The sequence below is a fragment of the Narcine bancroftii genome, chromosome 5 (assembly GCF_036971445.1).
Source record: "Narcine bancroftii isolate sNarBan1 chromosome 5, sNarBan1.hap1, whole genome shotgun sequence".
Taxonomy (NCBI): Eukaryota; Metazoa; Chordata; class Chondrichthyes; order Torpediniformes; family Narcinidae; genus Narcine; species Narcine bancroftii.
Window position 1 is genome coordinate 225417577 of NC_091473.1, and position 21632 is coordinate 225439208.

The window sequence follows — 21632 nt, forward strand, 5'->3', positions numbered from 1 at the left end:
ATTCTTGTTAGGACTGATGAGGTCAAAGGAGGAGATCTTATTTCATTTGGATCTTTTTATGGCATGCATTATGTATGGGTCAGCAATTGCTGCCCACAGCTGGAAGAAGGTGTCACACTGAAGGGTTTTTGACTTCGGCTGCAAGTTTATCCAAAGCCACTGAGAACTCCCACTTTACCCACTGTCATATTATGATTTAAATTTTAAAAAATTGACAGTCACAGCACGATTACGGACCCTTCCAGATCTCAACCCTATGCCACCTAAATACATCAAATTAAGTTAAAGACCCCGTACATTTTTAGAAGGTGGGTGGAAACCAGAGCACCCGGAGGGAACCCACGCAGACACTGGGAGAACATACAAACTCCTTACACACAGCGCTGGAATCGAACCCGTGTCACTGGCGCTGAGCAGGGAAGTTGCTCCATGACTAAATGGTGTGAGTACTTCTCAGCAAATGTCACGCAAACTTGCAAATCTTAAAGTTACCAAGAGAATTCTTTCATCGCCTACTTGCATCTTTGGATTTATCTTGGAGTTGGCACTATCGTGGAGAATCTTTCCTGGACTCAACACACTAATGATGTCATGAACAAAGCACGTCAGCACCTCTACTCCCTTAGGATTTTTGGTATGACATCGGAAACCCTAGTAATTTTCTACAGATGAGTGGTGGAAAGTGTACAGACCAGCTGTGTCATGGTATGGTACGAGGACATTAATACCCCTGTGTGTTAAGCCCTCTAAAAGGTAGTGGATACAGCCCAGGACATCACAGGCAAAGCCCTCCCCACCACTGAGAGCATCAACAGGGAACGCTGCTGTCGGAGAGCAGCAATCATCAAGGATCCACATTGCCCAGGACATGCTCTATTCTCGCTGCTACTATCAAGAAAGAGGTATCGGTGCCACTAGATTCGTACCATCAGGTTCTAGAATGGTTGCTACCCCCTCCACCAGCAAACTCAATCAGGGACCCATTTAAGGACTCTATTTTGCACTTTATTGATTTTATTTTCCTCTCTGTAATGCACAATGACTTTGTTTACATTTCTTTATTTGTTTACATCTGTACATTGAGTACAGTTTTATTTTGCACTACCAATAAGTGGTGATTCTGCCTCGTCTGCAGGAAAAAGAATTTTGGGGTTGTACGTGATGTCATGTTCTCTGACAATAAATGTGAAATCTGAAAAGTCTGATAAATATTCAGTCCAGAAATAAGACATCTCCAAATCCAATGAGTATTCAGATTTCTGCTCTCTACTGGCTTTCAGACTTCCATTGCTTTCTAAGCAAGGATGCCTGGTCTGATGAATAAGAGAAAAATATGCCATGTGAATAAAGTATTTGCAAAAAAAGAAAGCTGAGTGCCTTTCACAACCTCAGGGGATCTCAAACCCTTTAGTAATGCAGCATCTACTGTAAGGTTGGAAAGATGCAACTAGTTTTTACACAGCAAACTCTCACCGTAACATGATAAGGGTTGGGTTTTTTTTCCGGATGAAGGATAAATATTGGCCAGGACACTGGAAATAGCTCCCTACTCTTTAAAATATTGTCACAGAATATTTTAGAGAGCAGAGAAAATTTAAGTTTTTGGAAGTCACTATCTTGAAGTAACTTTCCTGGACCCATCACATCATGAAGAAAGCACATCATTGCCTCCTGCTGAAAGATGGTGATGTTATGCTGTGCACTTAGCAATTAAACCAATGTCCTTTTGACTGCTGTTCCATATCATGTTAGATCTCTGTTATATACATATGTTTCCACATTTGTAAAACACATTAAATTTTCTGTTCTAACATTGTCCCGTATTAATATTTAGAAATACCCACAGTCATTTTCAGCTAACTCTCATGGGGTGATAGATACTGAATGGAAACAGGCCTTTTGGCCAACAGAATCCATACTGACCATTGATTACCTTTTCTTTATCACAAATCCTACCGTAACCCATCTTGTTCTCCCACACTCACTTCCGCCTTTCAACCAGATACTTCCACTTACCTGTACGGTGGCCGGTAGGCATGCCAAACTGAATATTTTAGCATGTGGTTACTCACTGAGAGCATGCAACCTGTACACCAACTGAGCCTGAGCTTCCAATCCATTTTTTAATGAACATTTTGTATTATTTATGACAGGTAATAAATCTCTATCCTACAATAAAATGCACAATTTGTTCATAATTTGATTACTTCCTATGCAAAGAGCAAAAGTACAGATGTCAAAAATCTGAACTAAAACCAGGGAATGCTGGAAATATTCAACAAGTCAGGCAGCTTCCGTGGAAGAACAAATAGCTGTTGCAGGGAATGGGGTGGGGTGGTGAGAGACCATGTCCATAAACAACCGGCTCCATCCGTGTTGCAATGCGAATATAAGAAAATTGAAACATAAATGTTTTGGTCATCTGAACAGAAAATGGCATTTGGATAACATTGCAAGCAGTGTGAGATGATGGCTAAATGGGCAAGGTCATGTCCACGCCCCTGTCCACATTAATGTCACCGGAGTCTTTGGAATGAATATCTCCAATGACCTGCATCAGAATTTAATGTAATGTACATTTGTCATGAAATTCTTTGTTTTATTGCAGCTATTTAAATAAATACCTACATACCTACTAGATGCATTTTTTAAATAAATAAGTTGATGCAAAAGATAAGAAAAGTGGTTCATTGTCTATTCAGAAATCTGATGGCAGAGGGGAAGAAGCAGTTTTTGTACCATTTGGTATTTGTCTTCAGGCTCCTGTACTTCCTTCCTGATGATAGCAGTGAGAAGAGGGCATGCGTGGCTGGGTGGTGAGAGTCCTTGTACATAATAGGCTCCTTCAAACTGCTGTGTTAAATGGGGTTAACTGGGCAATTTGCTCGGTTGGCGCCCCACTTGTATGGCAGTTACATGTCAACCTCATCAGAATCCAACCGGATCTGTGACCTACCTGAGAGGTAGTCGGGGAACCCAGTTAAACTTACCTAGGTTGTGCCAACAGGTGATTTGAACAGGAAAATGGCCGACCAGCTTATTCTGGTGACGTTGGCATTTGCGTGTGTGTGTGCGCCACCGGGCATCCAGCATCTGATACATTCGGCAGTATTTTCGGTGAGTGCGTGATGCGTCATTGTGGGGGTAGGATCCCCCTTAAGTCACCAGGTGGGCGATTTAATGGGTCAATCCCCCTGCAATTTGAAAGGTGCTTCCAGCATCTTTGCCCCAGTAATCGCACCGGGACCCAGGAGAGCCACCCAGGTGCTGCAATTTAAAAAGGGCTAATGTAGTGGACTAATACCCATGATGGTGCTGGCCGAGTTTATAACTCTCTTGTCGTTTCCTGTCTTGTGTATTGGCGCCTCCGTACAAGACAGTGATACAACCAGTCAAGCACATTGATGTGACAGTCAAGATAGCACAGCAATGCCTCTATTTTCTGAGAAGTTCAGCATGACCGCCCCCCCCACTCCTCCCCCACCGTCCCTCAATAAATTCTCAAGATGTACCATCGAAAACATACCTACTAGATGCATCTCAGCATGGTACGGGAGCTGCTCTGTTCAAGATCGAAATAAACTACAGAGGAGAGTGAATTCAGCTCAGAACATCACACAATTGTCAAGTCCCCTCCAAGGACTCCATCTATATCTCCTACTTCCTAGGAAGATGGCCAAAATATTGAAATACCCTTCACAATCTGGACACATTGTCTTCTCTCCACCCATCTGGGAGAAGGCTCGAAAATGTAATTGGACACACCAATGAGCTTAAAGACAATTTCTTCCCTGCAGCCATCAGGCTCCTGAATGAACCCCACAACAGTGCTCTCATGCCACGCTTGTTTGGTACTAATTGATCTTTCTTTTCATTGGAAATTTTGCTCTCTAAATGGCTGTATGAAATGCTAGAGGTAACCTACTGGTCTGTTTAAAGTCAACTTTATTTATCGTTCATACCATGTTCACATGGTAGGGTGTGATAGCGTTTCTCCAGGACCGTGGAGCATATTAACATGGATATGTTAGGAAAGCAGTTAACACATTTAAAAATTAAGGTATTAAGATGTATACACTGCAAATCCATGGCACTCTATCCACATCTCTACTGGGAGTTCAGGAGACTGATGGCCTGGGGATAAAAAAAAGTTTCCCATCCTGGATGTAAGGGCCCGAGTGCTAGGGTACCTCCTACCTAATGGTAGAAGGGAGAGCAGTTTACATGCAGTTTACATTTGTCTTTCACAAATGTTTATTACTTTCCGTCTGCATCGAGTGTTGTAGATGTCCTTCATGCATGTTGTTTGCAGTAGAACCCTTGTGCTACCAGGTATCTTGTGACAATGAGCATGTAAACTTGAAGGTGGTGCACAATAAATGGCAGGATTCAGAATGCGTGCAAACAATAGGACCATAAATCTACAAATGCTTAAAAGTCAACAAAGTGGTTAAGAAGTCACAAGAGGAGCTTTATCAGCTGAGGCGTTGGACATACAAGTGTTATATAACATGACCGAGACCACAGTCTCTGATTACTACGTATAGTTCTGGCCATCATGTTACAGGAGAGATGCACCAGAGAGGGTGAATGTGATGTGGATGTTGCCAGGGTTGGAAAAGAATGAACTGTAAGGAAGGATTGGATAAGATAGGGTGGTCTCCTTCAGAAAAGGTGAAAAGAAAAACTAAGGAATAAAGATGAAAAGTAGTTGGTAGATGATTAGAGGGGAGATGGAAAATGGAGATGGATTAGGGTAGTTAATGTAGAAATTCCCACTGCAGTTAACATGATTTTGATGAATGCTTGAGGTTGAAGGAACTGCAGTGCTACGAACCTAATGCTGAAAAATGGCATTAGTAAATAGCCTTGCTTTTTCAACTGGCGCAGACATGAAGGGCTGATTAGCTGCCCTCTGTAGCCCCATTGTCTAAAATATCAGAAAAGCAAAGTAATTAAAAGGTTAAGAATTAATATTTTTCCAAGGGAGCTTCGTGACCTATGCAAACAGTTACACCAAGAATATTATGGGTACTATTAGTATTGCTGGTCAAAGAGCAGTGACAGGGTGTGGGGAAAATTGATGGAGGATTTTGCCCTTGCTGTTGTTGAGTGTCAGGACCATTGTGTTGAAGCTCAGTATGCAAGTGTTATCTGCACACTGTATCTTGACCACTGAGTTTTGGATAACTTAATTTGGAATGCATGCACCATTAGTTAAACAGCTTTCCATTCATGCTGGAGATCAAGTCCATTCCTGCTGGAAGTCAGTTGAAGGTGAGGCGCAATATTGTAGCACAATGGTTGGGCGATGACACAGCCTTATTTGACACTGCCTTCCTCTGAGATTGGTTCTGTTGTTGCCTTGGGTCTAATCCCATGGTTCACCTGCTGTTCAGGAGCAAACACAAGAGGGAGACAAATTTCTGAGGAGAGTGCTCCACAATCCTCACCCCCCCCCCCCCCCATAAAATCAATGTACAGCAGCTGGTCCTGCTACCTGCATCTACCTTGGAGTTCATCCAGAACACAGACAGTGCATGCACAACCAAAAGGTAAACAAAGCAGTAGATTTAATAGTCATGCCTGAAGCTTGCTGATGTTTGCAGCCTGGATCCATCCAGGAAGGCTAGACAAGAGGGGAATTGCTGATCTCCTGTAAAAGTACCTTTTGGAAGAGGGAAGAAGGATGTTGAAGGAGCAATAATGAACACTGGGTTAAAATACTCCTGAAATCTAAAACATTTGTAAGATTGCAGCTCTCAGATCAATAAACAGGTCAGTAAAACTTTACAAAGCAACCATGAGTGTCTTGCAAGTGTGACCTGTTCCTTCAAGTAGCCACACATTATATATTAAATTTTTCAGGTGAACCGAGAATGCAGATCCTCCAAGCAGTGCCCAGTGCAAGGAAACTTGTCCACCACTCTATCACTTTATGGCAGACAGCAGTGTGGCTGCTAGCTTCTTGTCATCTTCTCCACTTTCCACAGGTTGGTGCCTGATTCTATATTTAACTTGTTAATGCTGGGACTGATTTGGAATTGAAGTATAAGCCAATTTTCACAAGCAGTTTTTGCTAGAGTTTGAAATACTTGAGAACGTGGTACATAAAGAAAAATCCCGAGTATCTCACTATCCCAACAGAATTTTTAGCACCCGTTCTGCATTCAAAAGGAACCAATTTTTTCCCCTCTGTGGTTCTTTGATCCACTTTTCCATCTCCACGAATAAATTCCCCTACCCCTCCTCCCAGCACTTTCACATGCAACTTTAAGGACTGTAAAAATATCTTATTAGGAAATAGCACTGGAGACACACAAGAGACTGCAATGCTGGAATCTGGAGCAAAAACGAGGACAATGCAAGAAAAGGCCCTTTGCCCCACAAAGTCTGTGCTGAACATGATGCTCCAATTAAATGAAACCGCTCCAGGCCATTCCAGGCACCCACCAACTCTTAAAACTTGGCCCACACATCTTTAAACTTTCCCCCTCTCAGCTCAAATGTATTTCTTCTTGAACTTGAGATTTTTGCTCTGGGAGAAAATTTCTGGCTGCCTATTCTCTTATAATTGTTTAAATTTCTATCAGGTTTCCCCTCAGCCTTCAACACTCCAGAGAACTTTCCAAATGTACCAAAGAAACTTCACAGGTGAAACAGCCATTTCTTTCTGCCTCTTATCGTCACGCACCTTCCAGAGTTCTTTGTGGCACCCCCCCCCCACCCACCCCCACCCAGCCACCAGGAATTCCTGATCCTGCGGGGGACAGTTTGATAATGGAGTGGCGCGATTCACCAAACTTTTGCAATTAATTGCAATAAGATTGAAAGAGTGCATAGGAGTTTTACAAGGATGTTGCTGGGACTTGAGGAGCTGAGTTCCAGAGAAAAGTTAAATAGGTTAGGACTATTCTCTTAAGCGTCAGAGAATGAAGGGAGATTTGAAAGTGGTGTACATAATTATGATGGGTATTTATAGAGTGAATGGAAGCAGACTTTTTACATTGAGGTGAGGGTAGAATTAAAGGTCATGGGTTAAGGATGAAAGGCAAAATGTTTGAAGCAGTGGTTCCAAACTATTTTCTTTCCACTCACATATCACTTTAAGTCATCCCTATGTCATCGGTTCTCTGATTAGTAAGGGATTGCTTAAGGTGGTATGCCAGTGGGGATTGAAGGTGGAGATCCACTACTCTTGACCCAATTGTTGCTGAAATATTTTGTTTGAGAAAAATTGTCATTGGTCCATTTCCTTTAGAGTTATAACGAGCCAATTAGGTACAATTAAAACTGATGGTTTTCAAACTTTTTCTTTCCACTCACATACCACCTTAAGCAATCCCTTACTAATCACAAGCACCTATGGCATAGGGAATACTTAAATTATGTGAGTGGAAAGAAAAAGGTTGAGAACCACTGGTTTAAAGAGAACATTATGAGGAATTTCTTCATGCAGAGAGATTGGAACAAATGGCAGGTGAGGTGGTTCATGTGGGTTCGATTTCAATATTTAAGAAAAAATTGGATGGGAAGGGTATGGTCCAGTCAACGAGACTAGGCACAATAATAGTTTAATACAGACTAGATGGGCTGAATGGTCTTTTTCTGTGCTGTCATGTTCTGTGGTTCTAACTACACTCTATTTAGTGCTCAAAATGTGATCTCTACATTGGACGAATCAAACTCTCCTCAAGTGGCCACTTTGCTGAATGATGTCATTCCATCCTCAATTTCCTGAATTTCCAGTTGGTTCTCAGACTACTTCTCCATCCCAACCCCAGCATGACCACTCCATCTTTGGTTTTCCACACTGTTCCAAACAAAAAGGCAAACAATATCTCAATAAAAACCACTTCACTTCACAGAACTGAACATCAAATCGGACAATTTCCCATTCTAGTCTTGCATTTCACATTTCCAGCAATCTTTATTTCTAGGCAGATGAACTAGAAGTAGTTCCCTTGGCAGGGAACATCCGGAGCAAACACTTTGTCAGTGGGAGAACGGGCAAGCTCGTGTGGTGGGACCTAGACAACATTTCGGACATGGGCTGATAAGTGGCATGACACACTTGGACCATGGAAACAAGACCAGGATCCTCACCAGCAAGAGACATGTAATAACTTGCTTGTGATATTCAATAGGAGTACCATCAGTAAGTAACCTTCCATCGACAATCTGGATGCCACCAGCAAACCAAAATTCAACAGGATCAGCTGCCAATATTACAAAAGGTCATATTTCATCAAGCCTTTCTACCACCTGCAAGGTGTGATGGAATGCTCTCCTCATGCCTGGATGAGTGCAGTTTGACAGCTTCGAAGAAGATCAACACAATCTAGTGCAAAGCAGTTTGTTTTGTTACCACCCATTTATATCCAGAATATTCATTCTCCCGGCCCTGCAGAAATTCTCTCTTCAAGTACACACCTCACCATCCCTTGAAAGGTCCTACTTTGAGCTACCTTCCACAATACCTGCAGGTCACACACTAGTAATTATTACAAGGGCAACTTCCTGGCTTCCAAGAAAACAAACACAGGGTTTGGCTCCTGCGTTGGAGCATTGACCATTCTCCCAATGTTGGTTAGGGATATTTTTCTTCTCCACCTTCGCCATTCCTGCTGTTTGCAACTGATAGACATTTCACCCAAAGAAATATTATTCAAGGCCAGACAATGAGTGGCAGAAAGCTACTTATCTGACAGGAAGCAGTGCAGTGGTGTCCTAATTATTCCAGCTAAATACTGGCGAATGGCATCAAGTGGTAGGAATTGGTTCACTGGACTGATAATGGGTGAAAGAAACTACCATCATGGACCTTTATGGATTGGCTTTAAGTACATGGACACAATGAAAAGGAATAGAAAAAAAAAATCTTCTTGGCAACTTCATGTATGGAGCGAAGTATATTCCACAACAAAATTTGACAAAGTCCTGTTAGCTGAAGTGAAATTCCTGACCACAACGCTATGAGAGGACCCCCCCCCCCCGAATTTCCTTGATGATTATAAGACCTGAGAGCAGAAATAGGCTATTCAGCCCATCGAGTCAGTCCTGCTATTTAATCATGAGCGGATCCATTTTCCCCACTCAGCCCCACCCTATGGTATCCGATCAGGTCCACTATTACGATATCGCCAAGCTTGTACGTAATCCTAATCATTACAAGTATAAGCAGGTCCATCACGGGCTCTGACCTCCCATCCATTGAATGCACCGATGTGAGGCACTGCCTCAGGAAGGCAGCCAGCATCATAAAGGGTCCCCATCACCCTGGTCACAACCTCTTCTCACTGCTACCTTCAGGCAAAAGATACAGAAGTATGAAAACCAGCACCTCCAGGATCAAGAACAATTTCTTTCGAACAGTTATCAGGCTCTTGATCATGCCCTTATTACATTAATCTCTGACACCACGAAATAATTGTCTGCACAATTGCCCAAAGTCACTTTTTTTTTGCACTAGAGTAACTGTGAATATTTATCTTTTTATTAATTTATTAATTGAAATAGGTACACTATTAGTTGTGTTTGTGGGTTTTTTTCTACCCAAGTTGCCTGTTCAACTGCAGCAAGTAAGAATGTTGGTACATTGGCATGTTATACAATGCATAAGCTCATGATCGCGACCATGGAATTGATGAAAACTCGCACTGGGATTGGAGAAGGCGGCCGAGGGCCATTACATAACATCTTATCAGAGAGGGAGTTGCTGGGTCTTAAGTGAAAATAAATACTGACTGGTCAGGCACATCAAGTGGAAGGAGACATTTTTGACCTTTGATCTGAATGAAATGTGCAGATAAGCCCAAACCCTAATTTTAGAAGGTTTAGAAAAAATTCAGTGCATATTTATACAATGCACATACATATGAGAAAATCCAATAAAAGTATTTTATTTTAAAATTCACGCTGGTAACCTAGTAACTATATCTCTGCCAAATTTATCCAACCAGATTCCCACGTGAGGCTTTTCCTCCACAAATAGCTGGTGCATATAAATACTTCCCAACCTTTTATAGGAGATGACCAGACAAGTTCAAGCAGCCACTGAGCACAAACCTAACAGCGTGAGAGGGTTCCCTTTGACACACAGTCGCTGGCTCTGAAATCCCCCACCTGTGACAAATCAGCCCCACGCGTCAAGATGTCTAAAGGCCAGAAATCAGGTAGGAAGTGGTCTCAAGCAGACGCACAGCACATTTTGGTGTCGGTTGATGTATCGTTTGGGATTGAGCTGTGATAGACCCATCAATGCTGTGCGTTCATGCCTCTTAAGTGCTTAGAGTTGGACTACTGTGATAACACATGGTCTAAGTGCCCTTTCTATCTTACTGAGTGGACTACAGAGTAGCAATAGCATAAAAAATCATACGTCAGCCTTCTTAGTAAATGTTAGCAGATTTGATTGCTGGTGTGAATTTCTCACTGGATCAGTCACATTATTCTGGGGGTAAAAATTCTGCTTTAACAACACAAATTTTGGAAAGATTCATCAAGAAGTATTTCAGGCTATTCCTTACATTAGGGAAGCACAGCCTCTCTTTAAATGTGCAGATGAGATGGAAACAATTTTTTTTTAAATCTGTTGGTACTTGTATCAAGATCCAAGTTTTGCCCAAAGACCTTCTCTCGGTCACATGCCTTTGACATTCAAGCAAATAAGCATCTCTAAGCTATCCTATTTGACCGTGTGGATGAACCTAATGGGACATTTTACAGGATTCTCTGCTGCTCTCCAAGATTCCTTTCCAGCAGTGGTTCTCAACCTTTTTCTTTCCACACGCGTACCACTTTAAGTAATCCCTTACTAACCTCAGGACACCTCTGGGATCCCATGCTTTATAGTATCTGGAAATGTATTTACTGTTAACTTTAATAAATAACATTTTCTTTTGCATATTACATTCATCTGTAATTTGGGTTGCTGGTAAGATGTTATGAAGTAATGGTTCATTAAACACATTTTAAATATAGCAGAGCCTAAAAGGGTCATGCCAATTCATGCCAGCATGAATTGTTTGGGCTCAATGGTCTGCATTTGGGCTGCATGATGCCACGTAATGCCACATATTGTTTAACGAGTGTGGTGAATCCACTATTACTATTGGTTACTATCTCTGTGTGTATGGCTGGCCCGCCTCCATGCTGACTGTACCAGTGTCTCCTCCCCTTGGAACCCCCTAATAAAGGCTGTTGTGCCCTGATTCCTCCCCAAGTACCAGCTCTGGACTCGGGCCAAACAATTTTAGGCAATTAAAAGCCTATCATTCTGGCAACTTCTAGTCTTTGAAGTTATTGATAGTGCCTCATTGAGACGGTGAGAATCAGTGAGTTTTGCATTTTCTGAATTGTTGATTACCATGTCTGAAATAAAACATGGCTCATATAATTGGAAGGACCGAGCAACATGTCACCACCAAACGATAAGTAGAGACTTTGAGAAAAGAGATGAACTATAGATGTCGTTAAACCAGGATACGAAGGAGAAAGCTGAGACTAAGTTTTCCATGGGATAATTGCTTTGCCTCCTTGATACTGGCAGAGACCAAATGGAAAGGGAATCAGGAAAAGCAACAGAGAATCCTGTGGAATGCCCCATTAGATTCATCTATACTGTCAAGCAGGGGAGGTTAGAATTGATTATTCTCTTGAATGTCAAATTCATGTTGACAACTGAATCTCTCAGGGGAAATCTAGATCATCATATCAAATAACCACAGATTACAGATGGGTTTATCCTCAGTTTCCTTCTAATTGCTGTCATATTTAAAGAGAGACAACATTTCCCTGATGTGAGGAACAGCCTTTAATTACTGTATGATTTGAAAAGTCCTCAAAATTTGTGTTGTTAAGACAGAATTTGCAAAAATCTAGCCTTCAAATGTTAGGTTTCTACACATCTTTATTCTTGTTTCTCCGCTTTTGAATAAGAAAACAGTCATGCCATCAAGTTTGAATATAATTGTAGTTCATCATTAAACAGGGCTGATAAGTCCCTTTACAATCCATTACCCGAATGGCATTTCTAATGATCTGGTCACATTAAGATCGGTCAATGTTTGTTTCTACTGAAGTAGGGATTGTAAAATTAAGTGCAAAGGAGTGGATGTAACAGGTAATGCTGGCATGGCATCTGCTCTATAAACAAAACCCATCCCAAATGACAGCATGGGTCCATCTTATGGGGCATTCAGTAGAAGTCTTTCCTTGATTCCTTTACTGTTTAGTCTCTACCAGTACTAAGGAGGTAATGAAATTATTCCAACTGTTGCAGAAATTCTTAAGACCCATTCTACTCCTTCTTCATCCTGGTTCACAGTCATCTGTTGTTCATGTGCTTTCCCCCCACCCCTGGTTTCCATCTACCTCTTCATGGTGTCACATTTTACTCCTGTAAATTGAAATTCCCAAGAAATCAAAATGTTTATCTCTGTTACTGGAGCTGAATCAAGATTCATTATATCCCTGTGTAAACAGAAGTTTGGAGTTTTCTAACACATGTTAAGTATCCATTAAGTATTAATAAACAGAGCCAATGGATCTCCAACAAAGTGCATTAATGAATGAAATGCATCCACTCCCACCACAAGCTGCCAGTCCTGTCTGAAGGCCAGAAATTCTCACCACCCGACCCATCCCCGGAGATCATTCTGATCGCTCTCCACAAAATTAAAGTGAATATACTGAGACAGCGTCTGTCGGTCAGACGGCGTCTGTGGGTCGGACAGGGCTGTGAGAGAACGTGGTCGCTCAGCATAGGTGTTCACTTGGGTATAAAATAAAACTCCCAATCTATCATTGCGAATCCAAACCCCCCAAGTTCTTGCACTTTATTTGCAACACTGACCCAACTCAAGCACCATAGGTCAAGGAGCTAAGCCCACACAGCTATCTCCAACTGCTGAGTTAGTAAAGCCAGCCAGGTCTTTGTATGCCTGCTCGCCTCTCCCACTTCTTTTCATAGTGTTTGTGTTTTAATTATCAACCAATGTTTCAAAATCTTTTGAAAGGGAACTCTCAATTTTCATTTTCCAAGGCAACCATGAAATTGCCCTGATGAACATTGTGTGATCAAGTCAAGCAAAAAATGCATATGCTGTAAAAATGAAATTGAGACAGAAAATCCTAGCAATTCCCAGGAGAAAATGTGGCATGAGTGCAAGGAGATACAATTGGCTGTTTCAGGTCAATAAAAGATCATTAATCTAAAGCCTTAACTTGATTTCTCCCTTCCAGTTATTTTTTGTGCTGGTAATTTTCCATCCTTAGCTATTTTTGATCTATAACTTTGTTGGATAGTTTCCACACCAGTCAATTCCATGACATTTAAAATCTAGGAATGAACTTACAGCTACAATGAATGGCCAATCAACCCTAGATACAAAAAAAATCCCACTGGTGGAAGGCCGTCCTGAGCTCTGATCAAGAACTCTTGCCAGAAAATCCAATCTTCATCTTGCTATACACTTTGGACTCTCTATGATTGGAGGGGGGAGGGAGGGGTGTGGCTAGAGGTCATGATTGACCCAGAAGAGTGGGCACATGCAGTGGTTGGACTTTGCCACAAACTGCAGAGATGGGAAAACTGGATCTGTAAACCAATAGGAGGAAGTTGTGGGGGGGTGGGGGGGTAGGGGCATGGGAGAGACAACCTGAGGAGCAGGGAGAATTAAACTGAAGGATCCTTGCTGGATTTCTACCCCTTGTGCAGTGGAGGACTCTGACTCTGGGAAAAGGGGTACCTTGGACCCTGATTGACAGGCTAATGGGACCAGGTACTCATCTACATCTGCTCATTTATGAATTCCATCTACTCTTCAACTTCCTTTGATTGCATCCCTTGGCTTGGCCCATCTTCACTTTCACATCTGGCCGGGCTTTCCATCCCCACTGAATCGTTGATGGCATGGATTTTAGATAGTATCCTCTGCAGCTTAAAACCTAAACTTCTACTTTACCACTTTTCATTGTGCCCAATATCAAAGGTTTTCTTGCTGCAGCATTGGCGAGCTATCATTGATTTGGTGCTCTATCTCGTAGGAAGTTATGCTACTTCATCAGGCATCTAAATAGCATTCTTTTATTGTCATGTAATAAAAACAGTGCAAGATAACACGGAATCTGCTTCAGTCTGTCGTATGGCAGACAGATTCACCATCAGCAGAAATTGACTGAAGCGCTACTTAGACTCAGAGAAAGAGAAACAAAGGAGTCCTTCAGAATCACCGAGTGTCCGCGGATCTGCCCACAGCACCGCTGCATCCCCCACAGCCATACAGATTTCAGTCCAAACCATCGGCAGCCCGAGCTCCAGATTCAAACCTTCAGCTCAATCAGAAAACTTTCAGCACCCTCTTGCATCCAAACCAAACATCCTCTGCTGGAGATGACCAACACCCAATTCGATGACAAATGCCACAATATGTCAAAAATTCTTCCGATTAATACATATAATTCTTAAAGAAGTTTGCTTTCAACTTTTTATGCCACTCCTGCTTGTCAAATTCAGTATATTATTAAAAATATCATTTGTAAGTGCTGGATTTCAACAGATAGTTTTTCCCTTAGCAAAAATTTGCCCAAATCTAATTGTAATAAGTATAGTTTTACAACAACAGAAGCACTTCAGATTTCACACATAACAAAATCTCAGTCTGTGGTGGGTTTTTTTAACTGCTATTATAAATGTGCTGTTTGATTAAACCTTCTTACACAAGCACGTGACTTCGCTTTTTAGGGCTGGACGAGAATGTACGGATCTTAGCTGAGAAGGTCTTTGCACAAGATGCTAAAGATGAAGATGAAAGAGATGAGATCTCTCCATTTGGGATGACAGATGAATGTCCCATTGGACAACTCCAGATGCAAGACAACCTAATTGACAGAAAGTCGAAGGAATCCACTGAGAAGAGGTACTAAAGCGCAAAGTTTGAATAACTTTACGGACCTCTCCTCTTTAATGTAGAGAAAAAAAATCGCAAAAGAATTAACGAGAGTATTACCAAGTATAACTTTGAAACCGAGGCAGAGAAGAAATTTCAGGAATCATGCCTAATCCCTGGTCAGAAAAAGTTGAGCTCGAGCAGTGAAATCTAAAGCTTCGGGAAATGGACAGCCAATAGTATGGCAGTAAGTGATGAAATGATTAAAATCAAAAGCTGTCCAAGGTTCCAAACTAGAGGAACATTAAGGTCATGAAACTTCAGAAGACTGCAAGATATTACAGAATGAGAAGGGTCAGGAAAACAAGCATAGGGATTTTAAAAAGAGATGGTATTAGACCAGGAGCTTTGTAATCTCAGTAGCTATAAGGCTGAATGTGACCCAGTGCAAGATAAGAGTTGGACTTTAGGGATAAAAGGGCTGAGGTTATGGGTAAAAAGTTGGATAAAGTACAGGGGGCCCTCACATTGGGAAAGGGTTCAGCAATGGAGGAGAGAGTGGGGGGGGGGGGGGTGTGGTAACAGAGAACACTATTAATAGCATGGGGAGGAAAATTGACTCTTTGATGAAAGAAAGGGATCAGATATGGGATTAGAAAGGGGTGTTTGGTTCGGTGCAGACTAGAAGGGCCTAATGGCCTGTTTCCGTGCTGTAATTGTTATGTTATGTTATGTTAGATATGGGGAAAGCTAGATCCCCTGAAAAATTTTAGCAGGAAGAACGGCGTCAAAGTAGTGGGGTTGAAGGAGGGGGCCGAGGGTCAGAACCCCATAAACATGGATCCCCAAGGTGCTGGGGGAGAGGGTGGAGGTAGAAAGGATGCACAGGTCCCTGCTCCCGAAGCCAGGTCCTGGACAGAGACCACGCTCTGTTTTAGTAAAATTATTATGAATCAAGGGCAGGTCATTCAGTATTTTTGCTGATGGTGGTGGTCTGTTTGAAAACCAGGACGCAGTCTTTGTTTTAATTCACCTGGGTTGTGTTACCCCATTAGGAAGAAGATAATGAGAGCCAAGACCATTGAGACATTAGTGCCAGTAGTCCACATACCTGAAGTAATTCAACCAGTGGATTCAGCCATTCAGATGATGGAGCCCTCATACGCAAATGTACCTGATTTCCAGAGAGTCTCAATCACTGGAGACTATGCCTCAGGGGTAAGGTGAACTTGAGAGTATCGAATGAACCTTGCATCGTGCCTTCCCAATTAAGGTGGGACTCGTTCCCTTTTGAGATGATGGAAATCGAAAACAATGATTAGGGTAGTTGTGGAATTAAGCAAATTAATGGCATGAGAAACATTCTGTGTTACACGGAGTTATTTGACAGGGAATTTGGAAGAGAGATATGAACCAAGTATGAGGTTTTTTTAAGCAATTGATATTCCACACTGGTTGGTTGACAACTCAGACTTTGTAAGTCTCACAAGGACTTCAGTGCCATAAATACAAATTAAACATCAAAAAATGTAGAGAGTGAAGAAGAATGATTGGATTGATCACAAAGGTTAAATCCTTCCCTCATCCCTTCATACTTCTTATTTTATTGAAATTTTATATTCAACCAGATCTAGTCTAGTTTTGCACTGGTGGAGAGGAAAGTCAAGGGAGAGGGGTTGGTGGCCGGGGGTGGTATTGACTTTACAAGGAGAGCAGGGGGTACTTTGAGGATGGATGGAAGACAGCCATTTTGAGAGGTAGGTCATAAAAGAAATAAATTGAGTTAAGAAGGGAACTCAGGTGGTAGGAAGTTTAATGAGTGGGGCTGAGAAAGTAGACAAGTCTCTTGGACTCTATCTGGTGACTATCCTCTCATTGCCAGTAACATTGAAGTAAGTCTTATTACAAAATCTCCAAAGGCTTAAGTCCAATCATTCCTGCCCAAATGGTCAACATAACATAAGAAATAGGAGCAGGAGTAGGCCATCTGGCCCATCGAGCCTGCTATGCCATTCAATAATGATGATAGGCTGATCTCCACCTACCTGCCTTTTCCTCATATCCCTTAATTCCCCTACTTTGTAAAAAAAATCTATCCAACCTTGTCTTAAATATATTTACTGAGGTCACCTCCTCTGCTTCAATGGGCAGCGAATTCTATAGATTCACCACCCTCTGGGAAAAGCAATTCCTCCTCGTCTCCATTCGTAAATCTACTAATCTTGAGGCTATCTCTCCTAAATTCTAGTCAAGATTTTCACGGCACTGCTTCAAATGGAATTAATATGGGATGGGGAAATGATAGAGATCAAAGATTCAGGGAGAGCCAGGACTCTGACGTTGTTTGTTTCTCTGTTTGTGAACAGGTAACCTTGGAAGATTTTGAGCTTGCCTGCAAGGGTCTGCATCGAGCTTTAACCATTCGGGAAAAATACATGCGGCTGTCATTTCAGAGATTTTTTCGAACCACTTCCCGTTTCCTGAGAACCATGGAAAATGAACAGTGGAGAGAGGAAGATGAAGTGCATCCAGGTGAGGGTACACGGCGGAGCAGAAGAACACCTACTATCTCTTGTACCCGACTTTACAAAGAGCTAGTTTCAGAAACAGTCATATAGCATGGACATAGGCCATTCAGCCCACCATCCCCATGCTAACCAGTAGACACCCATCCTCATTAATCCTATCTTTTAGCACTTGGCAGGGTACAGGTGGTTGAAAAGTTCATCTAGTTACATCTTTTTCAATATTTATATTAACATTGAAATTTGACACCCAAAAGTACAGAGTACAGGTACTCCATAATTTAATCAAACAGATTACATTGTATTAATATTTTATTATTAAAAAAAGGAAAATCTAAACCCATTACCAAGAGAGAATCTGTTAGACTCAAAAAAAGAGGAAGACAGAATTCTTATCAGAGAGATAAATTACCTCATTAGTCAACATTTCTACCTTCATAACAAGTCAAAGATTATAAAAGTAATTCAAAAAAGTCCCCACCATGTTTGAAAATTTAAATTCAAGTCTGAAATTGAGCATCTAATCTTCTCTAAGTTTAAACATGACATGACGTCACATAGCCATTGACCATGATTAGGTGGGGTAACATCCCTCCATCTGAGCAACACCACCCACCTAGCCATAAGAGAAATAAAGGCTAATACATGTAGCTCAGATGTCATTAACATTATGTCACTCTCTCCAACAGTTAAGGGATTTGGTTTAAAATTAACTTTAAAAAGAGCGGAGAAAGTTTGAAATCAATTATTTCTCAAGACTCTGACAAGTCCAGAACATATGAATTAAATCTAGTTACATCTTAAATACACTCAGTGAATTTCCATCCCCTGTTATCTTGGGCAGCGTATTCCAATCCTCACCACTCTCTGGTCCCCTTCAGATACCCTCTCCATTTCCTACTCCCTTACCCTAACTGGTGAACTACTTCCTATTTATCTCAAAATCAAACCCAAACATTACTATGTATGCAGATTGAGAGAGAATTATTTTTAATTTGACCATCCAACTCACATGTTCCTGCATTCTTAATAAAATCAAGATAAGGAATAATACCCAGAATGAGAACAGTGGGAGAATACATAGGATCCTAAGGATTAATTATTTAATTGCAGGATGAAGGGGAAGAGAATATTAACATTTTAAAATTTTGAGATACAGCACAGTAACAAGGCCTTTCGGTCACAAAGTGCGGGACCAAATGCCCCAATTAAGCGACAACCTCCATATTATTTTTTTGAAGGGTGGGAGAAAACCGAAACACCTGGAGGAAATCCACACAGACATGGGGTAAACATACAAATTCTGCTACAAAGCCAGAGTCGAACCCAGGTTGCTAGCGCTATAATAGCATTGCACTAACCGCAACGCTGATATATAGTACGGTGAAACCTCATTAGAACGCAATTCATTAATCTGCGGAATTGCTTATAGTGTGGGTGTCTGTGTACCTCAAACATTGATTTTAGGATGTCAGGCTAACATTGGTTTCTCAACAATAGTCTTCTGAGTGATTGATGGTGCATCAGGGACCCCGTAGCAGCCAGTGATACAGCCGGTCAGCACTCTTCCCACCACACATCTGTAGAAGTTTGCCAAGGTTTCCAATGTCGCAATGAATCTCTAAACTCCGAGAAAGTAGAGGCGCTGATGTGCTTTCTTCACGATAACATTAGACTCTTGGGTCCAGGAAAGTTCCTCCATGATAGTGACTCCCAGGAATTTACATTTGCTTATCCTCTCTATTGCTAATCCCCCCAGTTAACACCGGATCATGCACCTCTCATTCATCTGTCTTAAAGTCTACATTCAGTTCCTTGGTTTTGGTGACACTGAATAAGAAAGAAGTTGTTATTAGTACAACATTCAGTCAAGTTTTTAAATACAAGAGAAAGATATGGCTGAAGTATTTGTAATGCCCAGAGACTCAGCACATGATGACCAAGCTGGTATCTGGGCTAGTCCCATTTACTTCCATTTGGTCTAAGCCTTTCCTATCCATCTCGTGTCCATTGGCTAATAGATGGCCAACCTTGATCCTGGGGTGGGGTAACCAGCATCTTTGAAGCCAGTCTTCAGCCAATTCAACCCACTTTATCTATTTTATAAGAATGAGCTAAGGACATAGGATCCCACAACGTAGTGGGGCCACAACCAATCCATCAGCAGGGGTGAACATTTGGGGTTCAGCTCCTCTCAACAAATTGCTTACACATGCCCATCATGCCAACATCTTCCGATAAATGTGGGCAATTGCTTGAGTTGGAAAGAAACTCGGGTCTCTGGGGAAGGATGCTTTGAAGAGCAAATAGCATGTGCAATTCACGAAAGTGGGATCACTGCCTCATTTCCTCCAGCCCCCCCCCCCCCATACCCTTCCCCTCCTCCTATCGGAGAGCTACTTTCTGCCCTCTTCCCCATCACTTCTCAGCTTCTGACTTTTCTACCCTCTCTCCTGTATTCACTTTTTAACCTCTTACCCCATCCTTCCTCCTCTCATTCTTCCCCTCCCTTTCCTCCCTGTTTTTTTGTTCTCTCTTGTATCTGATGAAAAGACCCAAAATGTTGGTTACCCTCTGCTTCCTCTGGATGCTGCATGACCTGCTGAGTTTCTCCAGCTCGTCTGTGCATTGCACCCCAGCATCTGCAGATAATCTTGTTTAACTGCAGGTAACATGGTATCTGCTGTTCCCAAGCACCAAGAATTCAAGGAGGTTGAATGCAAACACAAGAGGCTGCAGATGTATTTTTTTTGGGCACTGGGTTGAGCAGCATCTGTGAAGAAGGACCATAAGATTCCATTTGTGGGCTGTGTGATCCTGTGGTTCTACAATGAAAGGAAAAAGTGTAGATTGTGAGAGGACCAATCTCTGTAGTCCTGTGGCAGATTAACTATCACCCGGGCCCCTTGCTGATCTTTCATCAGGCTCCCCTGACCTTGTCCCTCCTGCCCCACCCACCCACCCTTCATTGAATAGAATAAGGAGATGTTAAATAACATATTAGTTTTTAATGCCACGATCCCGATGTCCCTCCCTTCCAGGCCCCTAGGCTTTAGCCTACTTTTTCTAATGGTTAATATGCCGCTGCTGTAGTCACAGCAAGAAAAGAGAAAGTCGAGGAAGTTGGATGTAAGAATCTGGTCCTTAAAAAATCAGTGTCATGGTCTGCTGGAAGAGCTTCACTTGTGACTAGGTCATTGATTTTTATTTCGTATTTATTTTTATTTCAGTATATTCTCCACTGATCAAATCTGGAGAAGATCCCTTTAATCCTAAGGATTTGCCGGAAAACCTTGGATACGTGTGTAAGATGAAAGATGGTGTGATCTATGTTTATGCCAATAATGACTCAATCAAGAGGAATGAACCCAAAGACCTACCTTACCTAGACGTGCCCACCTTCATAGATGACATGAACTTTCTAATTGCACTGATCGCCCAGGGGCCTGTGTAAGTTATCACAATTGCAGAATGCTTAGCACAGAGATAAAGGGAAGAAAATTTTCCTCATGATTCACTAACTCATTGAACCAGACTAGGACAGTCCTAGGTCTAAGTCTCAATAAAGGATCCTGACCTGAAACATTAACTGACCATATCTCTCCATGGACGCTGCCTCACCTGCATGGTCCTTCCACCTTCCCTTTGTTCAGTCCAAGATTTAATCCTTGCTCTGTTCTACTCTCTGCAAGGAGTAACCAATAGGAGCATCTTTTGCCTCGAAGGAATGTCCGCATGTCCCTGTTGGTGTATGTAGGGGGAAAATATCAACCACCTGTACCCTGTCAAGCCCCCCGAAGACTTGGGCATTTCATTGAAATCGCTTCACCTGCTTCTAAATTCGAATGGAGTTTAGGCCCAGTCTGTCTAACCTCCTCTTGTAGGATGAGGTCCAACCTGGTGAACCTTTGCTGCCCTCCTCTATTGCAAATTCATGGTTCTTCAGGTATGGAAACCAGTCCAAAAACACATTTTTCCATCTTATGTTTCACTTACTATGCCTTGGTCATCACACAGAATCTGGCTTTATCCCTTGAAGTCTCTCCACATCCTTCTCCCTAACCCTCACTGGCGTCTAACTGCGTGAAGAATGATGCATTAATTCCTTCAGGAAAATTACCAAGGAAGTGAAAGAAAAAAAAATAGATTGTGTGACTCAATGAAGACCATAAAGATATTCTTTTAACCAATTTATGTGTTTCTCATCATGGAGTTA

General features: G+C 41.9%; 1 protein-coding gene across 1 annotated transcript in view; it reads left to right on the plus strand.

The window, feature by feature from the left end:
• Positions 1-10048: 10048 nt before the first annotated feature.
• The window catches only part of ampd1 (adenosine monophosphate deaminase 1 (isoform M)), a 45141-nt gene continuing 33557 nt past the window's right edge, over positions 10049-21632 (plus strand). The window contains exons 1-5 of the mRNA XM_069936439.1: positions 10049-10175; positions 14747-14921; positions 15947-16109; positions 17258-17423; positions 20647-20866. Coding sequence (XP_069792540.1) covers positions 10154-10175; positions 14747-14921; positions 15947-16109; positions 17258-17423; positions 20647-20866 — 746 coding nt within the window. The 5' untranslated portion in view covers positions 10049-10153. The remainder of the gene's footprint in view (positions 10176-14746; positions 14922-15946; positions 16110-17257; positions 17424-20646; positions 20867-21632) is intronic.